The 23,669-nt window shown below is 41.3% G+C and overlaps 1 protein-coding gene across 1 annotated transcript in view; it reads right to left on the bottom strand.

The window, feature by feature from the left end:
• Positions 1 to 1,160: 1,160 nt before the first annotated feature.
• The window catches only part of TPPP (tubulin polymerization promoting protein), a 50,174-nt gene continuing 27,665 nt past the window's right edge, over positions 1,161 to 23,669 (bottom strand). The window contains exons 3-4 of the mRNA XM_030446269.1: positions 11,297 to 11,450; positions 1,161 to 2,138 (exon numbers count right to left, since the gene is read on the bottom strand). Of these exons, the coding sequence (XP_030302129.1) occupies positions 1,944 to 2,138; positions 11,297 to 11,450 (349 nt within the window). The 3' untranslated portion in view covers positions 1,161 to 1,943. The remainder of the gene's footprint in view (positions 2,139 to 11,296; positions 11,451 to 23,669) is intronic.

The following is a 23,669-nucleotide window of genomic DNA, read 5'->3' as shown; positions in this document are numbered from 1 at the left end:
TGTGGAAAAAATTTTCAAGGAAAAATGGGTAACTCTTTGAAAGGCATCACAAAGCTGGGTTCTTCTCATCCTGAGCATCCTAGATTCTAAGGGAAGCAAAAATCTTCCCGAGTAACAAAAAGCCAACCATGGGAAAAGACGTTTATATCTTTACAAGAACAAATGCTAAGTTTTGGCAAACTTGCCTTCCTCTTCAAATCAAACCTCTAAAAAATTATAAACAAATAAACAAATCTCCAAGTCTACAGGGAAGTCCTTGCCTTTGTTTGCTATTTCTGTTTTGGTTTCAGGCTGATGTGTGGGCTCAAAGGGTCACTGGAGGCAAAGTTACAAGAAAGGCTACCATTCTATGATTTAATATCAGAGAAACAAAACATTAACAGGTTAAGGGCTGACAACAAACTATTTGAGTACATTGGCTGAATACAACCTCTTGACCTGCATGCCACATAACAGCACACACACTGTACTAAGTTTTATGTACTCAGACATAAAAAACTGGGATGCTAGCATGGAAGAGCAATAAATTAACTTTTACTCTGAGTGAAACATGAGAATTAGTGCATGAGATCATTTTGAAAGAAGGATAATTGCTAGCAGCTGTTTTTGAATACTGAAAATCTTTTGTAATTTTAGAGAAGCACAGTGATACATTAGGGTACTTGTTCAGCTCTTGCATAAAATTGGACCAGCCTTTTATCTCCTCTTTTAACCAATATAAAAAAAAAAAAAAGAGTTTTCATTCCTTTTGCGCAGTTTTGGAATTCTGGGGCCTGGGGAGGTCACACTAAGTTGCCTGTACCTTAAGTCTGTGGAACTGGTTCTTCTTCTATAGCAGTGGAAAACCACCCCCATCAATACTATTACTCTAAGCTGGGCAACAACAGTGAACAGAGAATCAAATCCCTTAGCTTGAAACAAATCTTATATAAAATGTAGCCCAGCCCAAAGTATATTTTTGTAGGCAAATTACAAATTACATGTAAATGTCACTATTATAAGGGGCCACAAACTTTACTTACATATGTTATAGCTTAAATGTGCCAATGTATGTGTGTAGTAACATTCACTTAAAGCAATCTGATTGGCAGTATTTAGTCATAATCAATATTTTAAAGTACTATTAACTAATGCCCCCTTTTTTTCAAACATGAGGCAGTGCAAACTTGAAAACAGACTACAAAAAGCCTGAACACACTTTCTTAGTGAGTTCTTGTTTCTCACCTCTCAGGTTAGTACAATAGCTCCATCCAAATCCAGACAGTCAGAATGATGCTACAGTACACGCAGTAACAAAAGTGCAAAGGCAGAAAGTAACGGCTGGCATTTTCCACCTCTTTCTGTTTGACATAAATTACTATTTTTTTTTTCATTTTTTCATGAGTGGTGTATGACATTTACAGGCTAGCACCTTGTATATTACTACCACTTACTCCCCAATAGTATACTGTTGAATGTTTTAAGGAAAGTGTCAGATCCCATATAAGACATTTAAAAAAAACCAAACCCAAACAGTAGTCAAAACAAGCTGCATAAATAATGGGATATTCTTCAGAGAGACTACTATGAAAGACCCTCTTTTCAAAAGAGGCAACTGGACATTTAGGAATGTTTGAGATCTTTTACTTGAGTTGATGAAGTATGATATAACTGCTCTTGACTTTGTGTTGTTGTGTTTTTTTTCTAAAGCTCAAAAAATTATATATTTTTTTTGTATCAATACATTTATTGTTGCCAATATACACGAGGAATGTAATGAAGTGGCATTGTGCTGCTAGTAGTTCAGCAGATGTTGAAATCATTTCCAGTTCCTGAAAACAACTTCTTGACAACATAGTCTTAGCATTCATCAAAACCAAAACATGTGAGATTCATCTACATAATTCTTACAAATATATTTTCTTTCCCCTCTCTTGCTCCTTCTGTGTTGTAAACCCTCAGCCTTACTTGCTTCCTTGTACTTTATGATCATATGTGCCTGCATGCTTATAACCAGATACATATCCTGAAGTATCCACCAGATCTTCTCGGCCAGCTTTGCCTTTTCCTTTCCCACTGGGATCAAATCTCTCTTTGTGAGAACCCGTGAATTTTGATGTATCTGTAAGGCGTGATACAGTTGGAGATGAAATGGCTTTCTATTGGAAGAAAGAAAAGAAACAAAAAAGCCACATCAGATATATATTATTCTAATACAGATATTTTTATATGCTACCAACATTTAAACCTTTGCTATGTAAATATCAACTCAATTTCAGCAAAAGGTTTTAAAAAAATGTTTGTTTCTTGCCATTACACACAATGACACCAATCATATAGCCAAGAACAAAACAGTGCAAGTTATGTTAAAACCTTTTGGAAAAGACTTTCTATATGAGGTACTTCTGACTAATAGTCAAGTTCTAAGCACCACAGACATGAAGAAGTCACAGGGAACAGCCATGGTCAAAATCCACTAGGTCAACATCCAAGCATAAAAGCCTGGCTCCACCAATATAGAAAAAGTAAACCAATACAGCTAAAATTCATTGCTTCAAGAGACAAAGTCATTCTAGGATTCATGAGACAAGTAATCAACCAGACAGCCTTAAAGTTATTTTCAGTGTTAGTGAATTAGCAGTCTATGAAATAGCACTGAGCAAAGACTCTCCTCTTCATTGCTTCCACTGAGTCTTTTCAGGCTACTTAAAAATCAGAAGTTTTGCTGCCACTGAGACACAGAAAATTTGACTACACAAACAGGAAAAAAAAGGTGTTTCACAGACCAATATAGGAGCATGTTAATCTATGTGCTTGGATTGGGAGCAGTTGTTTTGATCTTTAAGCTTACATGTTAAAAATCAAAAGAGAAAGAACACAAAAAAAAAAAAGGGAAAATACAAAATACATTTGCATAGTGATGGAAATTAAGGTAAGATGATAAAGAATTATAACATTTGGGTATCTAACATGCACCACCCTGTTAGAGTTCATTCTAGAAAAAAAAGTGACATGGGCTTCATTGCAGTGAAGAAACTCAGCTTTCATCAATACCTCAGTCCTCCTATACCCATCCTCAGCCCAAATAAATGGTTTTAGTGAGACCTAAGAAACAGCCTTTCAAAGTAACATGCAGCTCTTCCACAGGATGATGTACATCAAGTATCTCTTAATGCTGAACATTAAAACAGCAGAGACTTGGAAAAAAAAGATGCTTGAACCTGTACCAAGAGGAACAAGGTCATGTGGATTCAGTTAAACTGGAAATGAATGCTGTAACTTGTACACCATGGAAGCTACATGTCCTCCAGACCATATAAATAAAAGCTGTTTTGAAGGAATGGGTCCACATCACAACTACTACACGGTAATCTGCTTTTCTCCTTCCAACCATACCCAGCACATGACACACACAATACAGCAGATAGTTCAACATAAGGCCCTTGTGGAGGTGTGAGTTCTGTCTCTAAAAGAAAAGGATCACTGGAGCATTCATTTATCAAAACAACATTGTTGAGTGACCTTCAGGGACTTCTGTCTTGTGGTCTCAGAGTACTGCTTGCAAAATGGTTATTTTTCTGTACTGAAAACCAGAAATTGAGGCAATGCTTAGGAAGATGTATTGCATCTTAATACATAGTTTTCTTGTCCACACTGGCCTGCTAGCATCTTATAACCATGAAACCTGTATTCACAGTAGAGCTAGTTAGAAAAATAAATCCTGTGATCAGTAATTGTGCTAGCAGCTGAGCCAGAAAAAAATTAAAATGCAATAAAAATGTAAAAGCTGAGACATCAAAAGCAGCAAAGTAGAATCTCATGGCCTTTAACCCAATTGAGAATTTATTTTTTCTCTTCCTCAGGGCATTAGTATATCACACAGGTTGTACACTTCCTCTTTAAGGTTACGTGAAAATTACACAGAAGTGCTAAGTGAAATATAAGCACCCTGCTAAGTTGCTTTCCTCTAAAAAAGGCTTTGTAAATGCAGATGAGAATACACAAGGACTTTGTGTCTGTCTTGGACTCCCCCACCAGAATCAGATAGTGGTACCATGTATTACAGACTCATAGAATGGTTGAGGTTGGAAAAGAACCTCTGGAAGTCATCTGCTCCAAACTCACCCCTACACCTGAAGCCAATTGCCCAGGATCTTTTCCACATGACTTTTTAATAGGATTGAACATAATCACCTCCCTGGGCCATCTATGACAGTGCTTGGTAATCCTCACAGTGAAAAAGTCTTTCCTGATGGTCAGACAGAGCCTCCCATATGTCGGCTTGTGCCCACTACCTTTTGTCCTATCACTCGGCAAACTGAAAAGAGCCTGGAGTCCATCCTCTTTGCACCCTCCCTCAGGTACCTACATACATGGATGAGACTGCTTTTGAGACATCTCTTCTCTAGGATAAACTGTCCTAGCTCTCTCAGCCTTTCCTCAGAAGAGAAATAAATGCTCCAGCCCCTTCATTGTCTTCATGGTTCTTCACTAGACTTTTCCCAGTAGCTCTGTATCATGCAGCACTCCAGGTGGCACCTCAGCAGTGATGAGCAGAGATGAAGGAGCTCTCACCATTAATCAACTTGGCAATACTTCACCTAATACAGCCCAGGATAAGAGTAAGGGCAAGGGAACATTGCTGGCTCAAATTCAGCTTGGTGTCCACCGGGACCCAAAGGTCCTTTTGTGCCAAGCTGCTTTACAGCTGTGTGGCCCACAGCATCTCCTGGTGCATGGGATCATTCCTTGACAGGTGTAGTACTTTGCAATCCTCCTTGCTCAGCTTCCCAAGGTTCCTGTCAGCCCCTTTTCTCCAGTCCATTGAGGTCTCTCTGAATGGCAGCATCCAGAAGACCTAGCAGACAATCCTCCCAACTATGTGTCAGAAAACTTGCTGAGTACACTCTGCCCCAGCATTCAGATCACTAATGAAGATTTTAAATAGGACTGGGTCTGAGTACACTGCTAGTTACTGACCTCCAACTAGACTTTGCACCACTCGTCACCATCCTTGACACCCAGTTATTCATCCAGCTTATATGCCACCTGCCTGCTTATCCAGCTCCCACAGAAACATCCTGAGGAGCTATAAGGCTCTTATGGGAGAGACCTTATTGAGGGCCTTACTAACAGACACTATCCACTCCTCATCTACCAGGCCAGTCATTTAATTGTAAAAGTTTACCAAGTTGGTAAAGCATGATATCTTTGGTGAAGACACACTGACTACTATTGATGACTTACTTGTCCTTTATGTGCCTGGAATGATTTCTAGGATTAGCTCTTCCATCACCTTCAGTGTCCTACAGTGATCAGTTTATGAATAAAGATTCCTCTCTGAGCTAATGACTTATTTTTAGTGAACTGCCTAAAAGTGAATAACTTTTAAATTTAATATCATTGCATTGCATTGAATTGCATCATAGAAAGCAATGACCAGGCGTGACTTGCCCTTGCCAAATCCACACTGGCTGCTGCAAATCACCTTCTTGTCCCTTTTGTGCTGCTGAGAAAGGCCTTCCCAGGGGATTTGCTTCACAATCTCCACAGCAACTGAGGTGAGCCTCACTCTCCTATAGTTCCCTGGATTCCCCTTCTCACCCTTCCCGAGGATGTGTGTGATGCTTGCCTTCTTCCAGCCATTGGGAACCTCCCCCAGCTGCCATAGCCTTTTGAAGTGGTTGGGGAACACCTTTGCAGTAACATTGCCCAGCTCCTTCAGCACACTTGGATGCATCCTAACTGGTCCCATAGGCTTGTGTACATCTAATTGGCTCAAGGGATCCTTAACTCTGGCTTCCTTTACTGTGGGTACTGCTCCATGCCCACAGACTGCTAGCAGGCTCAGGGACCTGGCAACCCCAAGGACAAGCCCTATCAGCTGAAAGAGAAAGCAAGAAAAGGCACTGAGTACCCTCTGCCTTTTCCCTGTCACTGGGTCCCCTGCCACACTGAGGATTTATTTTTGCTACCACTGTACTGACAGAAACCTCTCATGCTGTCTGTCCCCCTCCCTCAGTAGCCTCACCTCCAGTTGAATTCTGACTTTCCTCAGTCTGTTCCTTCATGCATAGGATGTATTCCTCCCCTATAGCCTCTCCCTGCTTCTCCTTCCTCCATACTCTCTTCTTCTGTTTGAGCTCTTTCCAAAGCTCCATGTTGGCTTGTTACCAGGATTGCTCAACTTCTTGCACATGGGAATGGTCTGTTCTTCTGCTCTGAGGAAGCTGCATTGAACATCAACCAGCTCTCCTGGGCCCCTGGACAGGCCAAGATTTGCCCTTCTGAAGTCCAAGGCTGTAATTCTGTTGCTCATCTTCCTCACTCCTCCCAGGCTCTTAACCACTACAGTAACCTGGGTGCCACAGTCAAAGCTGCCTCCCCCTTCACACCGTTATCAAATTCTGCTTCAGTCCATGGAAAACAAGAGACAAAGTCTACACTGATATTTAATGCTCCAGAAAATAGTTGCTTGTTAATCAGTTTTGGTAACATTCTATACCCAGTTAATAGTCTCCTCAGTGCATTAGCAAGTAGATCAGTAGTTTTCAAAGGCACTCTTGATCCTCTTGGTTACATTTATTTCATCCCTTTTCCATAGCCCTCATTCCACTGGCCTCAGAAGACAAAGCTCTTTCTGTAAAAGATGCCATGCGGCCAGGCACAGTCCACTTCTACCAAAAGTTTCCTCCTCTCTGTAAGGATTAGGAAGGCAAGATCTCACTGTCCTTCTACAGACTTCTGTAGTCTCTTTTGAGATGCTCTATGTTATATCTGGAGCAGTACTGTTGGTTTCCACAAGGAAGAAGAAGGTGGTCAGTTTAGAAGGCTGGACAAATCCTGGCAGTGCATCTGCAACAATTCCCTGTTCTGGCACCTCCCAAGCAGCAAAACTCCTGAGGCATTAGGTGGGGTCAGAAGATTTGTTCCTTAGTCCTTCACTAGAGGAATCTCCAAGTAACTGTCTTGACTGGTAACCACTACTCCTGACACCTGATAGAGCTCTGTTGCCAGGGTATGGTGACATCCATTATGGAACAGGGAAGCAAAACAGCACGAGATACTCTGGGTGGCAAAAGCCGTGATCCCTCAGTGGTCAGGGATGCCTCCTGTGACTCTTCATTCAAGTCTTGCTCAAATTTTTTACAACATGCTAAGGCCTGATGTATGCTGGGAGCAGCACCACTAGGTCAAAACGAGGGCAACATGTAGGAAGGACAAGGGACAGAAGAGACAGTAATTATGTCGCTGTTGTGACCTGCAGCTTGCTGTCCCTTGCAGTCAAAATTCTTGCACACAGATTGTCTGGCAGCCTCCTCAGGATTCACTTATAGAAACTCTATAGACTGAGCCCCCAAACTGAGAGGTACAAATACATCAGCTAATCCAGAAGGCTTTTAAGCTGATCCAACAGCAGACAGACTGCTAAGACTTCTGCACTTTCTCATGTGATACGTGGGACTCTCATGTGATGGAAGAGGAAAGGGGGAGTAAACATCACTGTGGGCTAGAGAACCACTACACCTCCATCAATATTCTTCCTCTAAGAATTGAGTGATTAATGTACTTTATGAAGTCATAGTCCAGATTATGACTAAGATCTGACCTGCAGAGTCCAGGTGACTGAAAAGCACAGGTAACTGCAGTTTTATGAGGTAGCTATCCTAATTGCTAGAAAGTCTGTATACTGATAAGCAACACTAATTACTAAAATTTTTTAATAATAATAAACCTCTAAGTGTAACTACAACCCCCTGACCAGTTCTCATTCTACCAAAGATCCTTAAAAGAACCTGCCTATCCCCATGGTGTCAAGTAGCGCTGGGTGACACTTTTTCCCTTTTTTGTGGACAGTAAGTTTAGGCTCACTTTGACTCTGCTGGGTCTTGCTGATCCTCACCAGCGCCCAAAATATTATACATATTTTGAAACTGGAGATCTGTAGGTGGAACATATCTGCAACTTTTTCTTGTTACCAAAGTCACAAGCTTTCAGCCTTCACCATTTTGACAGTCTCTGCCCACTTGGTCTCTGCCACTCACCTCATGTAGATTAGGTTTTCCTCAAATACTGTGACAGTCTCTTCTTCATCTTCCCCCCTAATTCAGAACCTAAGGGTCTTGACCAACACACACCTCCCAGAAGAGAGGCTATCACTGCCCTGATCTTCAGGGAGAGGCAGGAGCACTCTGCAGCACAGGGCCTGGATAGAAGGCTCCTCCTTCTCTACCCACAGATGTAATGGTAGTTGTTCTAACCTCAATGATTCTATGATTCTACTACATCTTAATGAATGTCAATGTGCTGAAAATGTGTCCTGCAGCATGTTGAGACTATCATTGTACATACCTCAAGCAGACCTGCGTAGTCTTGAGAGGAATTTCTGAGCCTCTTTGCACTCCTGCTGCAACAAATGCTGTTTTGCACTTGCTGCACACTGTGGGCTGCACTCTGGCTTCCTTAATCTTTCCCTAATAGGTCCTTTTTTTTTTAAGAATACAATACAGCCCACATTGCCATCACCCTGAGCACCCACCACCTATCTTCTAAAGTGCTGTTGCCACTCTACTGTCCTGTCACCCACACCACACTCACAGCAAATTTGACCAGCTTGTGCCTTAAGCAAACTGATCTAGCTTTGAAGTTAGCCCTCCTGTGAGCAAAAGGTTGAAGGAGATCATATCAGGTCCCTTCCAACTGAAATAATTCTACATTTCTATAACATTCTATACATTTCTGTATTCCCTATTGAATACAGATGATGTTGAATAGATACAGTTGGAATACAATGATGTTCAACTTGTTTGACTTTAAGAGCCAGCAATGACCAAAGTAAGTATCTGTTCCACAGGACATGTAGAAATACATTTGACATAGTTACAACACATGGCTCTTTGTATAGGAAAAGAAAGAACCTCAGTCTTGGTTTTGTAGCCTTTGTGTAGGAGGGAGAGCAGCCACAAGGCCCTAGACTTTGTTTACGTGTCTGACTGCGAAAAGATATATGACCTGCACTGTATTGCCAGATCACTACCAAATGAGCTAGTAAAGCTCATTAATTAATTAACCCCTACCACTTGCCTGTTGTTTTTCTTCCTGTGTGAGCAAGCCAACCACACACCTTCCGTTGCAGATTAGAAAGCTGCCCAAAATTTCACTCAGTTTCAATCTTTCCAACCACATCAACCACAAGCAGGGATTTTTGTAATTCTACAACATTCTAAAGGGGAAGAAAAAATAAACAGAAAAAGAAAAGGAAAATCTTCTATCACAACATAGACTAAAATACTCATTGTCTGGTGTGTAAGTAAATTTTCCAACCATGCTGTTTAAGCAATGGTTTTGTGAGGCTGCCATTCAGAACACACATATGGCTCTGCCCATGCCTCCCCCCAAACAGAGAGCACAGCATAAGTTAAAACACAAAAATTTCCAAATGCTGCTGTAGTATACTTATTGAGAAGCCTCACTTAATCATGCTTTCAACTTTCTCCCCAGTACATTTTGATTTGTGTCAGCAGTCACACTGAAGTTTTCTGGCTGAATACTGAACCAAATCTATATAACCTAGAGCAAAGCTGGGCACACACTACATGGCATAACTGAATTTCCCTCTAACAGTATAAAGGAAAGCTTCATATAACCCTGTGCAACCATTCAGAAAACAGTCCAAGTTAAGATTTCCAGAACACAGACCTCTCAAAGAAAACAATGCATTAGAATGCTTGTATGCAGATTTTATATCTGCCTTCCCAGGTCGCTGGGGGTAGAATAGCTTTGTATTTAGTTATTTGAAAGCCTTTAATATCCAGGGGTTTGAGTAATTTTTACCACCTGGGAATTAAGCTAGCATGACAAAACAAAAACAAAATTTGCATTTCTTTCTTCCTACACTCTCGCTCTGTTGAAGCTTTACCTTCTGCTCCTTACTTTGCCAGAAAGCAGGAGAGAATATTGTAATCTCTCCACTTTCCCATTATTTCTTCTCCATCTCTACTCAGGACTGCACACACAATCAGACTACTACAATAAGACTTACACAATAAGATCTGCAATGCTGGCTCCTACTCCCCCCTCCATTCCTCTCCACAAGCAGCTAGGTGTTGCTGGCACCTTTCTATACCACTGCAGCACATCCATGATAATACTCTGCATCTGCAAAGCTCTCATCACCCTGTAACCATGCAGAAAGAGGCTACTCCCTTATTAGCAGCCAGTGATAATTTCAATATCTGACTGCTGAAACACCAAAAATGGAATCAGGACTGAGGCCTAGGAGGATATGCACAATACAAAGGGGGAATTCCTGGATAAATGAACAAGTTCTTCAAACTCCCTAAAATGAGTGAAGAACAAAAAGTTTCGTTATTTTGAGCCAGTATCAAAACTACCAGTTGTTTCAAACGAGACTAAATGAGCAATAAAACAAAATCTTGCAAAAAACTGATAAATTGTACAACTCAAAAGAAATCTCTACACTTGACATTTCCACTGTTCATTTGTACACAAGCAGTTTCTGGAAAAATTTACAATTAGACTTTCGGTCACAGTTCTACATTCAGGAGAATCATATATTTTAAGCAGATGAACTAAATTGACAGGACTATTCAAGTTGATGGTAAACACTGCACTATCTCCTAAGCTACAGGGGTAAAAGCTTGCCTAACCTAAGCTTTCAAAAGGACAAGAAAACCTCTATGCGCCAGTCTTTAAAACTTCCTTTTCATATATTAACCTTAATGTCATTATTTAGAAAATAAAAAGATAAAACAAAATTATCATTCTGACAGACTTGTAATAAACAAAACCAAAGATCATACCACATGACAATCACTCCCAGATTTCCAGTGGTTTGGGATTCACATGATGTAGTGTATTTTTATTTTTAATGTATTTTAAGATAGTTTTGATTTAGTCTTTTTGGTATTCCACACAGCATCTTATACCTGTGTAATAAGGTTCTAATTTTAATTCCCTTTTACTCTTTCTTATTTGGATATACAACACTTCATGAACTTCACTATGTTCCAACCACACACAAGAGCTCTCTCTGAATTTTCCTGAACATGCTACTAGGTGGTACTACAATTCCTAGCAGAAGAAATGACAGTGCCAGACAAGGATAAGCAGTAGTCCAACACTCATCTGTGGTATAATCTTTGCTCCCACTCAGCTCAGCACAGTTGTTGCCTCCAGGCCCACAGAGGAACTCTGCTTGGATTTGTGGATAGTGAAGGGCTGTAGGTGAATATAACAAAACTGCAGCAGAACAAAGAACAGCTAGAACAATCTGTCCATTAAATCAGTAACATACCGTTACTCCAGATATAATGGGTGCTTTTCCTTCAATTAGTTTATATATTTCTTGGACTGCTTCTTCATCACTCTTGTCTTTAAATCGCTTCTTGGAGAGTTCTTGAAGAGCTTCCTTAAACTGATCAAAAGTGATAGTTCTGGAAGACTTTCCCCTGTTGAAAGACAGAAAAGGAAAGAAATTACAAGAGAGCACAACAAGCATTCCAAGAATAGCAGAATGGTTTGAGTTTACCATAGTGAACAACAGAAAACTGCAACAGAACAGGAATTATTAAATTATTTAGTATTTTTTATTTCTCCCGAGTAACTGGCTATGACATATTATTCAAAGGTCATTCACCATTCATGTATTCACAAGTAAGTTAAGAATACTGCTAAGTAAAGCAAACTATTGAAAAGCATTTGAAAACTTTAAAACCCTTCTCCATTAGAGACTGACAAATTTTAAAGTGAGTAATTTTAATTCAATACCTGCTTCCCCTCTTAGACCCTCACCTTCATAAAACATTCACAGCCTCATGGGAAAGACAGCAGTCTAATAAACTCATAAACTCCCCCACAAAATTCAGAACTAAAGACTTGCTGTTATTTTCACTGATACGAAGCCCATATTTCAACATCAGTAATTAAGTTACTTAGGTTTAATTGCAGTGGGAAAGATTTTGCTACAGCAGTGTATGGTGCAAAACCTGACTGGCAGAGTGGGAAATTCAGCCTTTACAAACATCTATCCATGCAGTCACTCCTGCAGATCTTCTACACCTGTAGGGCCAAAGGGTTCAATTGGTAAAACTCCTAGATGGAAACTGAGCATTCACCACAGAGATGTGCTCAGATAAAAGGGAATTAATGAAAATCTGTTTTCTAGCATTCTATAATATTCAGTTTAGGCAGGAGATAATATAGAGGAGCACACACTTTTCCTTTCTTTTCCGTAATACACAACTATTTTCAGTATTCCTTATTTTAAAATTCAGGTATGGAACCATAGTATCAATAAGATTACTCACCATTGAAAAAAAAATTATTTTTGCTATTAATTATATCACACACAAACCACAGCTTTTCTTGTACTACAGATTCCATGATAGCTAGAAAAAGAATTTACACACCAAAATTTAGCCATACATTTTAAGCTAATATTTAACAGATCAAATAGGAAAAAAAAAGTCAAAAATATGTTCTGACACTTATGCTGCTGTGACCTTAACTAGTATCTTTATACAGCAGATGCTTCCAGTTGCTTACAATATTGCAAAACCCTCAAAGTCAAAGAAATATTTGAGAGTCCATGTTGTTGGGAAACATGCTAAGATCATCTCTCAGATTCTTTCAGTCAAATCCCCCCCTGCTGGAGCATGCCTCCAGTGATTAAAGCGTGAAGACACCAACAGCTAGGAATTGTTTTCTTCTTCAATTAAATACAAAATTGAAAGTTGTTCCAGGCTTTTAAAACAAGGAGAAATTCGTTATTCACAAAAAAATTCAACATAAAGCAATCCTTCACTGCTTATCCTAGTAGTATCCTTTATCTTCAACACTGCCCAACATGTAGTAATCCCTTACCATCCCTCACACTTCCAGTTTAAGCCAGAAATGAACTTTATCTGTTTTTTGATCAAATTTTGTTTTTTGCAACTGCTTGTCTGCTTTAAGAGAAGCATATGCTGGAGTATCTCATGGAATTAGCTACTAGAAAAACATAATGACAGTGGAACTGAAGAATATAATCCAGTATTTCAATAATAAGAAAGAGAAATGAAAGAAAAATCATCCAGGATTCTCATTAATAGAATTAACATTCCTCTTGTCATGAAACATGTCCAAGAACTTCTAACTGGCTCGAGAGGTCACGATTTCATTTTAGTTTGCCACTTATTTAGAAAAAGAGGGCAATGGCAATCACTGCAGAGCTTCAGCATACCAGCACATTAAGGCCCTGCTTCAGCCAAGTCTACCACAGACTTTTCAAATACAATTTCTGTACATAGGGGTTACCTGCAACAAGTCTCCAATCAGGGCTGCTGAAGGTCATAGAATCATAGTATCATAGAATTGGCTGGGTTGGAAGGGACCTCAGAAGTCATCAAGTCCAACCCTTGATCCACTACCGCTGCAGTTCCCAGCCCATGGCACTGAGTGCCACATCCAGTCTCTTTTTAAATATCTCCAGGGATGGAGAATCCACTACTTCCCTGGGCAGCCCATTCCAATGTCTGATCACCCTCTCCGTAAAGAAATTCTTTCTAATATCCAACCTAAACCTCCCCCAGCACAACTTAAGACCATGCCCTCTTGTCTTGCTGAGAGCTGCCTGGGAAAAGAGACCAACACTCATGTTGATTACTTAGTTTTTTAAACACATACAGAATCTTTGGTTCTTACTTCCCAAGGCAGTCTCATTCATACAGAAGACAAAATGAAGGTTTGCACTGGCAACAGAATGCCTGAGTATATTGTTTGGCACAGAAAGTTTAATGAGGGAATTTCTGATTTGTCACTACAGCTACCACATCCATGTAGATAAATGCTACCCAAATAATATGAAACAGTCCTGAATTATCAGAATTGATAATTTATTCAAATTATTAATACAAAGGTATCATGGTAACATTGAGAACAGACCACAAGTCAGACTTTTCTTCCCTAACTCTAAACCTTCTGACCCCTTTCCCAAGTCAGCTCTGCTGTAAGGGAGCTTGGACACTTAAAAGTATGATCATCAAGATGGGATTTTGTACATATTTGTTCCTCATCCCGTATGTTACTATCCCTTCCATGTTCCAGTAAACCTGTTCTAGTTTTAACTTCCAATCTTTATATCTCTCTTCCTTATTAATGTTTTATCTTTCCTAGGGATGATGGATGGTGGCAATAGCAATTCTGTTCTCTGGGTTTTGGCTCACTCTGACCAATAAACTGAGACACCAGACTTCAAACTTTAGCTGATTCTATTTTATCTTAAGAAAAAAAATAAGAAAATGGAAAGTATATCTTCTAAAATGTTAAAACCATTTTTTCCCCCTTTTTAATTACGAGAAACAATGGACTGATCTTGATTAACTTGTCCAGAATTTTTACTTTTTTTCCAAGAGCAGTCTGAAAAACTAAAGATTCACTACAGCTGAAACTCATTGGGATACTGAAATTAGACATCTGGATGTTGATACAAGAGGGAGTAAAGTGGAAATTTGTTAGGAAAGAAGATATCCTAAGAAAAATGACCCTAGAAAGAAGATACAACACAGATCTTCAGCTAAGGAAGGAGTCACTTCTGGAACACAAGCACCTTTGAGTGCATGGCTATTTACCAGACAGAAGCTGATTCCCTTGAGAGAAGATGAGGACCAACAAAGAAATCCAAATAACCTGCACAATTCCTCTATTATCATAACTTCTAGCATTCTGGCCATGTCAGAAATAAGGAATTGGACTGAGTGGCTTCACACACCCCACAGCCAAAAGGCAATGCCATCATCAGTTTTCTCATCATGCATGGACAGCAAAGCAACAAGAGAGGCAGAATGCAGTACAAAATGTCAGTGTCTCGATTTAGTCAGGGTGAACCAAAACCCAGAACAGAATTACTCTCTGATACTCCCCTCCACCTTCCTAGGGCAAGAAAAAAGGAGAACAAGGAAGAGAGACCGTTTACTGGAAAAATAGAGATATGGGATGAGGAACCAATTTACAAATATATGCAAAACCTGACCTCAGTGATAGCTAATATAAATGTCCAAAGGTCCCTTTGATAGAGCTGACCCAGGGAAGGGCCCAAGGTTCTTCCCAGAACCTGCTGGATTCAGATCCTGCAAAGTAATTCATATTCCTGCAAGCTGATGACAAAGCAGGAACCTCTCTCCAAGATCTCTGACTGCAGCAAAGGAGCAAGGAAGAAGTGAGCAGGAACAGGGGAGACTTCTGGTCTTCCTGGCTTTTATAGAGTATAGCAGAAAATGAGAGGGAATACTGACTCTTCTCTGTTCTGCCCCTGCAGACTCCTCAGGGTCCTAGAGACTCTCCTTATGGGTTCTTGGTACCATAAAATTAGCCTGGCCCCCTCAAAACCGTAACATTCCAACTCTTATTCCATACGATTTTTTGCATACTCATTCACCAGGTTAAGAATTGTCTTTATACAACAGATTTTTGAAGCCAGGCTGCAGATGTTTACCCATCAGGGCAGGAGAGATGGTAGAGTGTTTGTTGGGATTCATGCCCTTGTGCTGCAAGTTCATCCTGAAGTTCCTGGGCCACTGTATTATCCTAGAGAACAAACATTTAACACAACTTATCACTGTTATACAGTAAGTAAAACTATACAACCTGAAATTAAATGCTCTCAGCCAGAGTTAAAATCCCCTGTGGTACACAGTGGACTTCAACATCTTCCCTGCATAACCCACCAAGTATGCCCAGGACCTTGAGCAGCAACAATCCCACATATAGGTTTGTCTCTGCCCAAAGCAGAATAGAACCAAACAGCTTTTTCCCAACAGGCTCCTTTAACATACAACAGGGACTTTATCCCCTTCTACTGTATTTAAAAGGTCTGATCAGGCAGGAACGGCTTGACTGATACTCCCCATCCTCTCTGGTGTGTGGCATCACCACAAGACTTGCCTTTCAAGGCCCAGCATAGTATGAGACATGGCACGAAATAGAGGATACATTTCCGGCCACCCAGTGCTAGCTTCCACCATTGTAAGCACAAAGCATTTATCCTGGCAAGTTTGAGGGAGTGTGATGCAATCAATCTGCCAAGACATACTTGTATTTATACCAACATACTCTCTATCACTAAGGCTTTCACTCTCTGGCTTGTTTCATTGTACAATATCACAATTACAGATAACCTGTGTGATATCCAAAGTTAAATTCACCCATCAGTCATGGGCCATCTGTAAGTTACATCTCATTCTTGATGACCAGAAGTGTCATAAGCCCACTGAGCTTCACCTCTGTACTCCCAGTCCAAACCTGTTTGAAAGACTTTAGCTGCCTGGTCCACTTTATTGTTCTGCTGGGTGTTCTTCAGTGGCATGGGTTTTAGGTATGTAGACATCTATATGCCATAACTTCACCATTAGTATCTCTGGCTAGGTAGTGGTATCTTGCCACAGGGTGACAGCTCAAAATGGGCTTCCCCCTGTGCTGCCATTTGTCCCATTTTCATCTTTTTAGCCACCCCCACATGGCATTTGATGTTATCCATGAATCAGTGTAGAGGCAAAGTACTGGCCACTTCTCCCCTTCAGCAAGGGCAGGACCAACTGCATGGCCTTTACCTCTGGAAACTGGCTCAATTCACCTTCTCCCTCAGTCGGTTTTGCAACTTGCCGTGTAGGAGTCCAAACAGCAGTTTTACACCTCCACTGGTTTACCACAAGATGGCAGGATCCGTAAGTGATCAACTTGCTTCCCATCATCTGAGAGTTCATTATATGTGGGGCTTCCTCAGCATGATTCATCCATGTCTGGAATGGCAGCACTCATCAATGGTGTAATTTCATTCAAACCATGATAGTCCATTAATCTCCATTCTCTACCAGGCTTACACACAGGCCATATAAGACTGCTGAAGGGTGAGTGAGCTTTGCTGATCACACCTTGGCTCTCTAGGTGATGAAAAATTTTATATATAGGGAGCAGGAGTACAGTACTACTGATGATGTATTGTAATAGAAGCAGTTGGTACCTGCTGTTCCTCCACCCTCACCAAGCCCGTCACAGAAGGCTCATCCGAAAGACCAGGCAAGGTAGACAGCTGGTAAATGCCCTCGAGTTTCCACAGCTTTTGGGTTCTTATAGTACCTTCTCTGAAGAAAGTAAATATCAAGGATGAATAGAGCCAGTAACTACAGGGTGTGTCTCCCAGTCATTCCCAGTTAGGCTCACTTCAGCCTCCAGAACAGTCAGTTCTTGAGACCCTCCTGCGACTCCAGAGATGGCAATGGTATCCCCCATTCTGTGGTTTGATGGTATCAAGATGAACTGTGCACCAGTGTCCCCCAGGACTCTATGCCTCTGTGGTTCAGTTGTGCCAGGCCATCAAATCCATGCTCTCCAGTAAACTGAATTATCTCTCTCCTCAATCTGGCTGGAGGCAGGGTGCCTCTTTACTGAGAGGGTGATCAGGCATTGGAATGGGCTGCCCAGGGAAGTAGTGGATTCTCCGTCCCTGGAGATATTTAAAAAGAGACTGGATGTGGCACTCAGTGCCATGGTCTGGTAACTGCAGCGGTAGTGGATCAAGGGTTGGACTTGATGATCTCTGAGGTCCCTTCCAACCCAGCTGATTCTATGATTCTATGAATACAGTACCCACAGTCAACATAGGGGTTTGTTGACAGACTCTCATAGACTTCTACTCACATTTGGGTTGGCGATGCACCCGCTTGGGCCAGCAGGTATTTCTTGAGAGACCAGAGCAGCCATCCTTCTGGAAATGTTCTCTCTAGTGGCATTACCATGTAGCTCCTGTACTCTTCCATGCAGAGCAGAGGTGTGTTTGCTGTGTATTGCAACTTACTCAAGACCTCAGCATGGTCACACTGATTAAACCACAGAGAAACTCATGTTGCACTCTGCCTATCCTGAGCTGGTGTTTTAAGAGGGTGTTTGCTTCCAGTGGCTGACACATGGATCCATGCAGGAGAATAGCTGTTATTCTCCCTCTGGACAACTTATGCTGCCTCCTGTAAGAGGCTCTGTACTCCTCAGCCAGTTTTTCACAGCCTGTAGTGAGTTAGAAACACTGTCTTCATACTGCCTTAGTTGGGTAGCAAATTCATTGACTGATGGTGGTGCTTCACTATCTCCCCCAAAAATGTGGGAGCACATAAGAGGGGCACTCTATGTGAGCTTTTTAAACAGAGGCCTCCTGTGTGGCAGCTCATCAGGATTAGCAAGTGTTTCCCCATCACCATAGATGACCTCCCAGAATACCATCTCTCTCAGATAATTGATACCACTTTCCACAGTGTTCCATTTAATAGGATATCTAGTACCTTCCCTAAGCAGATACTGGCTTTTTACAGATGTTAAAAGATGTTTCCAGAGACTGTGAGTGCTGATTTTTCTCCCAGTGAGAAAACTAACTCAGTGCCTTAATCTGGCTATTGATCCCAGCTGCCGAGCCTCTCTGCCTCTAGATTTTTGTATTGGCTCCATTGTCTCAACAGTAACCATGAAATCAGTGACTCACCCTCATTGCAAGCATAATGATTTCTTACATTTCATAACTTTTTCAGAGACATGGACTGAATAACTATCTCAGGGTCTGAATCACTATCCATTGATGTTGCCTTGAGCCTTGTTTTTCCCTCTGTCCTTCGAGTCATTGTCCCATACAGGGCAAAATGGCAGACATGATGTATATACACAAAACAAGATTTATTGTAAATAGAAAAGAGTCTTAAAAATTAAACTAGGAAAAAAAAAGCAATTTCTTGAATGTTAGGATATCTGAGTATTATGGTATCAAAAAAAGTGTGTCAGGATAACAAAACAAGAAGGTACCCTAGCAAAAAAATATGCAAATAACAAAATATCCAGATAAATGTTACACAAGGCTGATGGTCTGAGTGCCAGAAATCTAATTATCAAGAGCTCTTATACTAGATCTGGAACAATGATTAAAATAATACCTATAAGCAATGCGATAAGACAATTACTGCATTCTCTAAAAGGATCCTACAGCCTTAACTTTTAGAAGTTGTGCATAGGGATTTGATATTTCTTACCCTTCTCTGGGTACAGCCACATATCTCTTTGTTCTCAGCCTCTTGAGGATTAACCACTCCAGCAAGTGCCCCAGCTGGAAGGCAGGTCAAACACACCTTCTATGGAAAGCATACAGAAGATTCTCTGAACAAAGACAGGACTAGGATTTTACAGAATAAAGGACTGGCTGCTGACATTTAACTACTGAGCCAATACCTTCAAGATCCTCTACTGAAAAACAAAAGAGGGAAAAAAAAAAAAAAAAAAGGAAAAATCAAGAAAGCCTTCTCCCTCATTATACAAATTCTTTTGTTTATCTGTCTGATCTTGTTTGGTTTTTGTTTGGCCTAGCTGAAGCCAAGCTGAGCACCGTGTTTTTCAACACAGGAGAGAAGAGCTGGCACCACAGATAGGAACTTGGCCTTCTATTGGAATTTTCAGTATTGTCACCAGTTCAGTTTATTATGTGCTTTTTTTTCTGTGGAAACTCCCCAACTCCAAGATAAGGGCAGTGAAGCTGAGAGACAAAGAATGTGAGACAGAGACAAGGAGTGCGTGAATCACAAAGGGAAACTGAGGTAAGCCCACTGGGGCAAGCCCCACTGCTACAGCCCCCACCTCTCACCGGATGCTCTGGCTTCTTAAACTGCTTTCTGGGGGTGGATCCAGGAGGGACAGGCGCTGGTTCAGACCGAGTTGGGGTGGTGCCGCTTGCTGGTTACTGGACCGAGTGGGAGTGGTGCCGCTGGTGCCGCAGCATGGCAATGCCAGGGGTCCCGGCTCTCAGGCTGCCGGCACCGGGCGGCTGCAGCTCCCAGCGGCACGGCACCGGCAGGAGGTGCCGCGGAAACACTTAAAGCAGCAATTTCCTTGCTTCAATTATTAACAGTGAACCACCCCTGGAACACATTCAGATAATTAACCGAGGTCCTCAAAAATAGCTAAGCTATTAGCCTGACTTGGTGTGACATGACAGTCAGACATAGGAAATGAGACATAACTCAATTAACTTTCATGTTAACACCCAGTCTCCTCAGGCTTTTGATAGCCTGTAACCTTCCTCGTTGCCTTCTTTCTACATACAGTACATGTTTTGGCTGTGTGGACGTTCAAGGAACACAAGTTACTTCTTTTAATAAGACCAGTTAACCAAGAACAGGATGTGGCATAGAGAAAAAATGGAATCTCCATGGCAGAAATCAAGCAGTTATGTAAGACAGTGCTATTTTTGTTAGAACAGAAAAGCTTAGTATCTCAATGCAGACTAGATATCATACACATCTAAATGAGGGCTTTTAATCAACAAAGAGTACTAATTGGTGAACACAGTATTTCTGAAAGCCACATATGCTAAACTGCAACACACTCAGAAATTATGTTGAAAATCAGTTCTCTAATATGGGTTTTTAAAGAGAATATCCAGCCTACATCAAAAACACAGGTTTGCTCAATTCACCTTTTGCAATAACTTCAATATGTCCTTACCACAGTGAATGGAATCTAGTTTGAATCTAGTTGTGAGTGGAGTCCAGTGGGAAGTCTGTTTCTAGTGGAGTCCCTTCAAGGGTCAGTACTGGGACCAGTACTATTCAATATATGTATTGATGACCTGGGTGAGGGAACAGAGTGCACTATCGGCAAGTTTGCTGATGACACAAAACTGGGTGGAGTGGCTGACACTCCAGAAGGCTGTGCTGCCACTCAGAGGGACCCAAACAGACTGGAGAGTTGGGTAGGGAGAAATTTAATGAATTACAACAAGGGCAAGTGTAGAGTCTTGCATCTGGGAAAGAACAACCCCAGGTACCAGTACAGGTTGGGGACTGAGCTGTGGGAGAGCAGGATAGGGCACAGGGACCTGGGGGTGCTGGTGGATGGAAGGATGACCATGAGCCAGCAATGTGTCCTTGTGGCCAAGAAGGCCAATGGCATCCTGGGGTTCATTAGAAGGGGGGTGGTTAGTAGGTCCAGAGAGGTTCTCCTCCCCTTCTGCTCTGCCCTGCCTCTTCCCCTTCCACATCTGGAATATTGTGTCCAGTTCTGGGCCCCTCAGTTCCAGAAGGACAGGGAACTGCTTGAGAGAGTCCAGAGCAGAGACACCAAGATGATGAAGGGAGTGGAACATCTCCCTTATGAGGAAAGGCTGAGGGAGCTGGGGCTCTGCAGCTTGGAGATGAGGAGAATGAGGGGTGACCTCCTCAGCGTTTATAAATATGTAAGGGGTGAGTGCCAGGAGGACCAAGCCAAGCTCTTCTCTGGGGTGACTAATAATAGGACAAGGGGCAATGGTTATAAACTGGAGCATAGTTAGTTGCATGTAAATATTAGGAAGCATTTTTTCACTGCGATGTGCCCTGTTCATGGGCACTGGCACAGGCTGCCCAGGGCTGTTGTGGAATCTCCTTCTCTGGAGACATTCAAAGCCCACCTGGATGCGTTCCTGTATGGCCTGCTGTAGGTGACCCTCCTTTGGCAGGGGTGTTGGACTAGATGATGTTTCAAGGTCCCTTCCAACCCCTAACTTTCTATGATTCTATGTTTCTGTGAATGAGTAGCGAAGCATCAAACACTGAATTCTTCCCATGGCATAGAATGAAACACTTTCAAGTTAAACTGAAATTGAAAGATAGCAAAAACAGCTCAACAAAAACAAACAGGCTAACATTTTTCAGAGAGTTGATGCTGCAGTCAAATGACAAGAAACAAAAAAACCCAGCAAATAAAAGAAATAAATCAATGCTGCTTCCATTCAAGTTTAAGAATAAATCTGATTGTCCTGTCAATCAGATCCTTATTTAGAGCATAGTCCTTTAATCTTTATATGGATACAAAGGAGCTAATTTGGCTTTGAGTGGCTATGTGACTTCATACATATCCTACATTCTTGAAAAAAGCTCTGTTGCAACATTACCATAAAGAAATCATAGAAACATAGAATGTCAGGTTGGAACAGACCTCAAGGATCATCTGGTCCAACCCTTCTAATATTATTGTTTATATGGTATGTCCCAGCACCCTGTCAAGTGAAGACTTTAAACTTGCCAAAGTGGGACAATCCACCACTTCCTCTGGGAGACTGTTCCAATGTCTGATTGTCCTCATGGTGAAAAATGTTCCTTGTTTTCAAACAGGATCTTGCCAGAAGTAACTTGTGCCCACTGCCCCTTGTCCACGTGACACCTTTTAAATAGGGAGTCTCCATCTTCTTCATAGCTGCCCTTTTAGTACCAGAACATTGTAATAAGGTCTTCCCTAAGCCTTCTCAAGGCTGAACAGACCCAGTTTTTCCAGCCTCTCCTTGTATGGCACATGCTCCAGTCCCCTGATGATCCTTGTGGCTCTTCTCTGGACTGTTTCCAGCCTGTCTGCATCTTTCAGCAGGGGACCAAAACTGAACACAATACTCCAGGTGCTGTCTGACAAGCACCGAGTAGAGTGGAATGATGACTTCTTTCTCTCTGCTGGTGATGCCCTTGTTGATGCAACCCAGCATCCTGTTAGTTTTCTTTGCTGCTTTTAACCAAGACGCCCTTTCCACAAGGCTGCTCTTTAGCCAAGTGGATCCCAGTCTGAACTGCACTCCTGGGTTATGTGTTCCCAGACACAAGACCTTGTACTTCTCTTCACTGAACTTCATTAAGTTTCTGCTAGCCTATTTCTCCATTCTAAGTCATCCTGGAGTGCTCTGCCTTCTGTGGTATCAACCTCTCCACTCATCTTGGTGTCATCAGCGAACGTCATCAGGGTCCTCTTGATCCCAACATCCATGTCGCTTGGAGGTACCCACATGGAGGCTGTGGGGTACCATATCACAAGTCCTGGAAATGTACTTACCTATTACAGAAGTAAATTCTCTTTTCACTCAAGCACCAATGTAATTTCAAAAAAAAGCTTACTGTTCTTTTCCAGAACAAACATTGAAATAACTTCCGTGAGAAGATACAGAGCAGTATTAACTCCTGAAAAGTCTAAGACATTTCATGTAGAAGCTGAAACCTCATGTCCTGCTAACACTTATAGCTAGACCCAAAATATTATTGCTCATGTGTGTCCTGAAGAAATACATAAATTGAGAGGTAAATTGTTGCTTTACTGTAATCCACGCCTTCTAGTCCAGTACCAGTTCTGGATTGTTTCTCTCATTAGTTTCTGTGGTAGCTAATTTCTCTTGCATCTGCTAACTTACTTATTTTATATACCTCAAATATATATTTTATATACCCTGTGCACTTTCCATCACAACACAAACTTGCAGTATTAAACAAGTTAATTTACAATCTGAATTAAGATGCTCCTACTAATCATAACATCTGCAGGAAGTGTCATATACCTCACAAGTTTTAAGTGCAGGCCCTTGGACTCCAAGACCAAAACAATTCTATGTAAGCAAAGCAGAGACTGAAGAGAAAAAAAAATAGATGGTTTGCAAACCACAGACTTCTATTCCTTTCTTGATAAAACTCCTAAACTACAGTAAAAAATCCTAAAATAACTCTACCACAGAAAGTCTGCCAAACAAGTAATTACAATAAAGCTACACCCAGCTTCAGAAATATGACATTTTGATTTTGAAGTAGTCCTCCTTGGGAGAGAGATCACTCCTCTCTGTGTGTCCAAATAGGGAAGCATTTATTTTACAAGTGGAA

The sequence above is a fragment of the Calypte anna genome, chromosome 2 (genome assembly GCF_003957555.1).
Source record: "Calypte anna isolate BGI_N300 chromosome 2, bCalAnn1_v1.p, whole genome shotgun sequence".
Lineage (NCBI taxonomy): Eukaryota > Metazoa > Chordata > Aves > Apodiformes > Trochilidae > Calypte > Calypte anna.
This window is presented reverse-complemented; position numbering and strand designations above follow the sequence as displayed.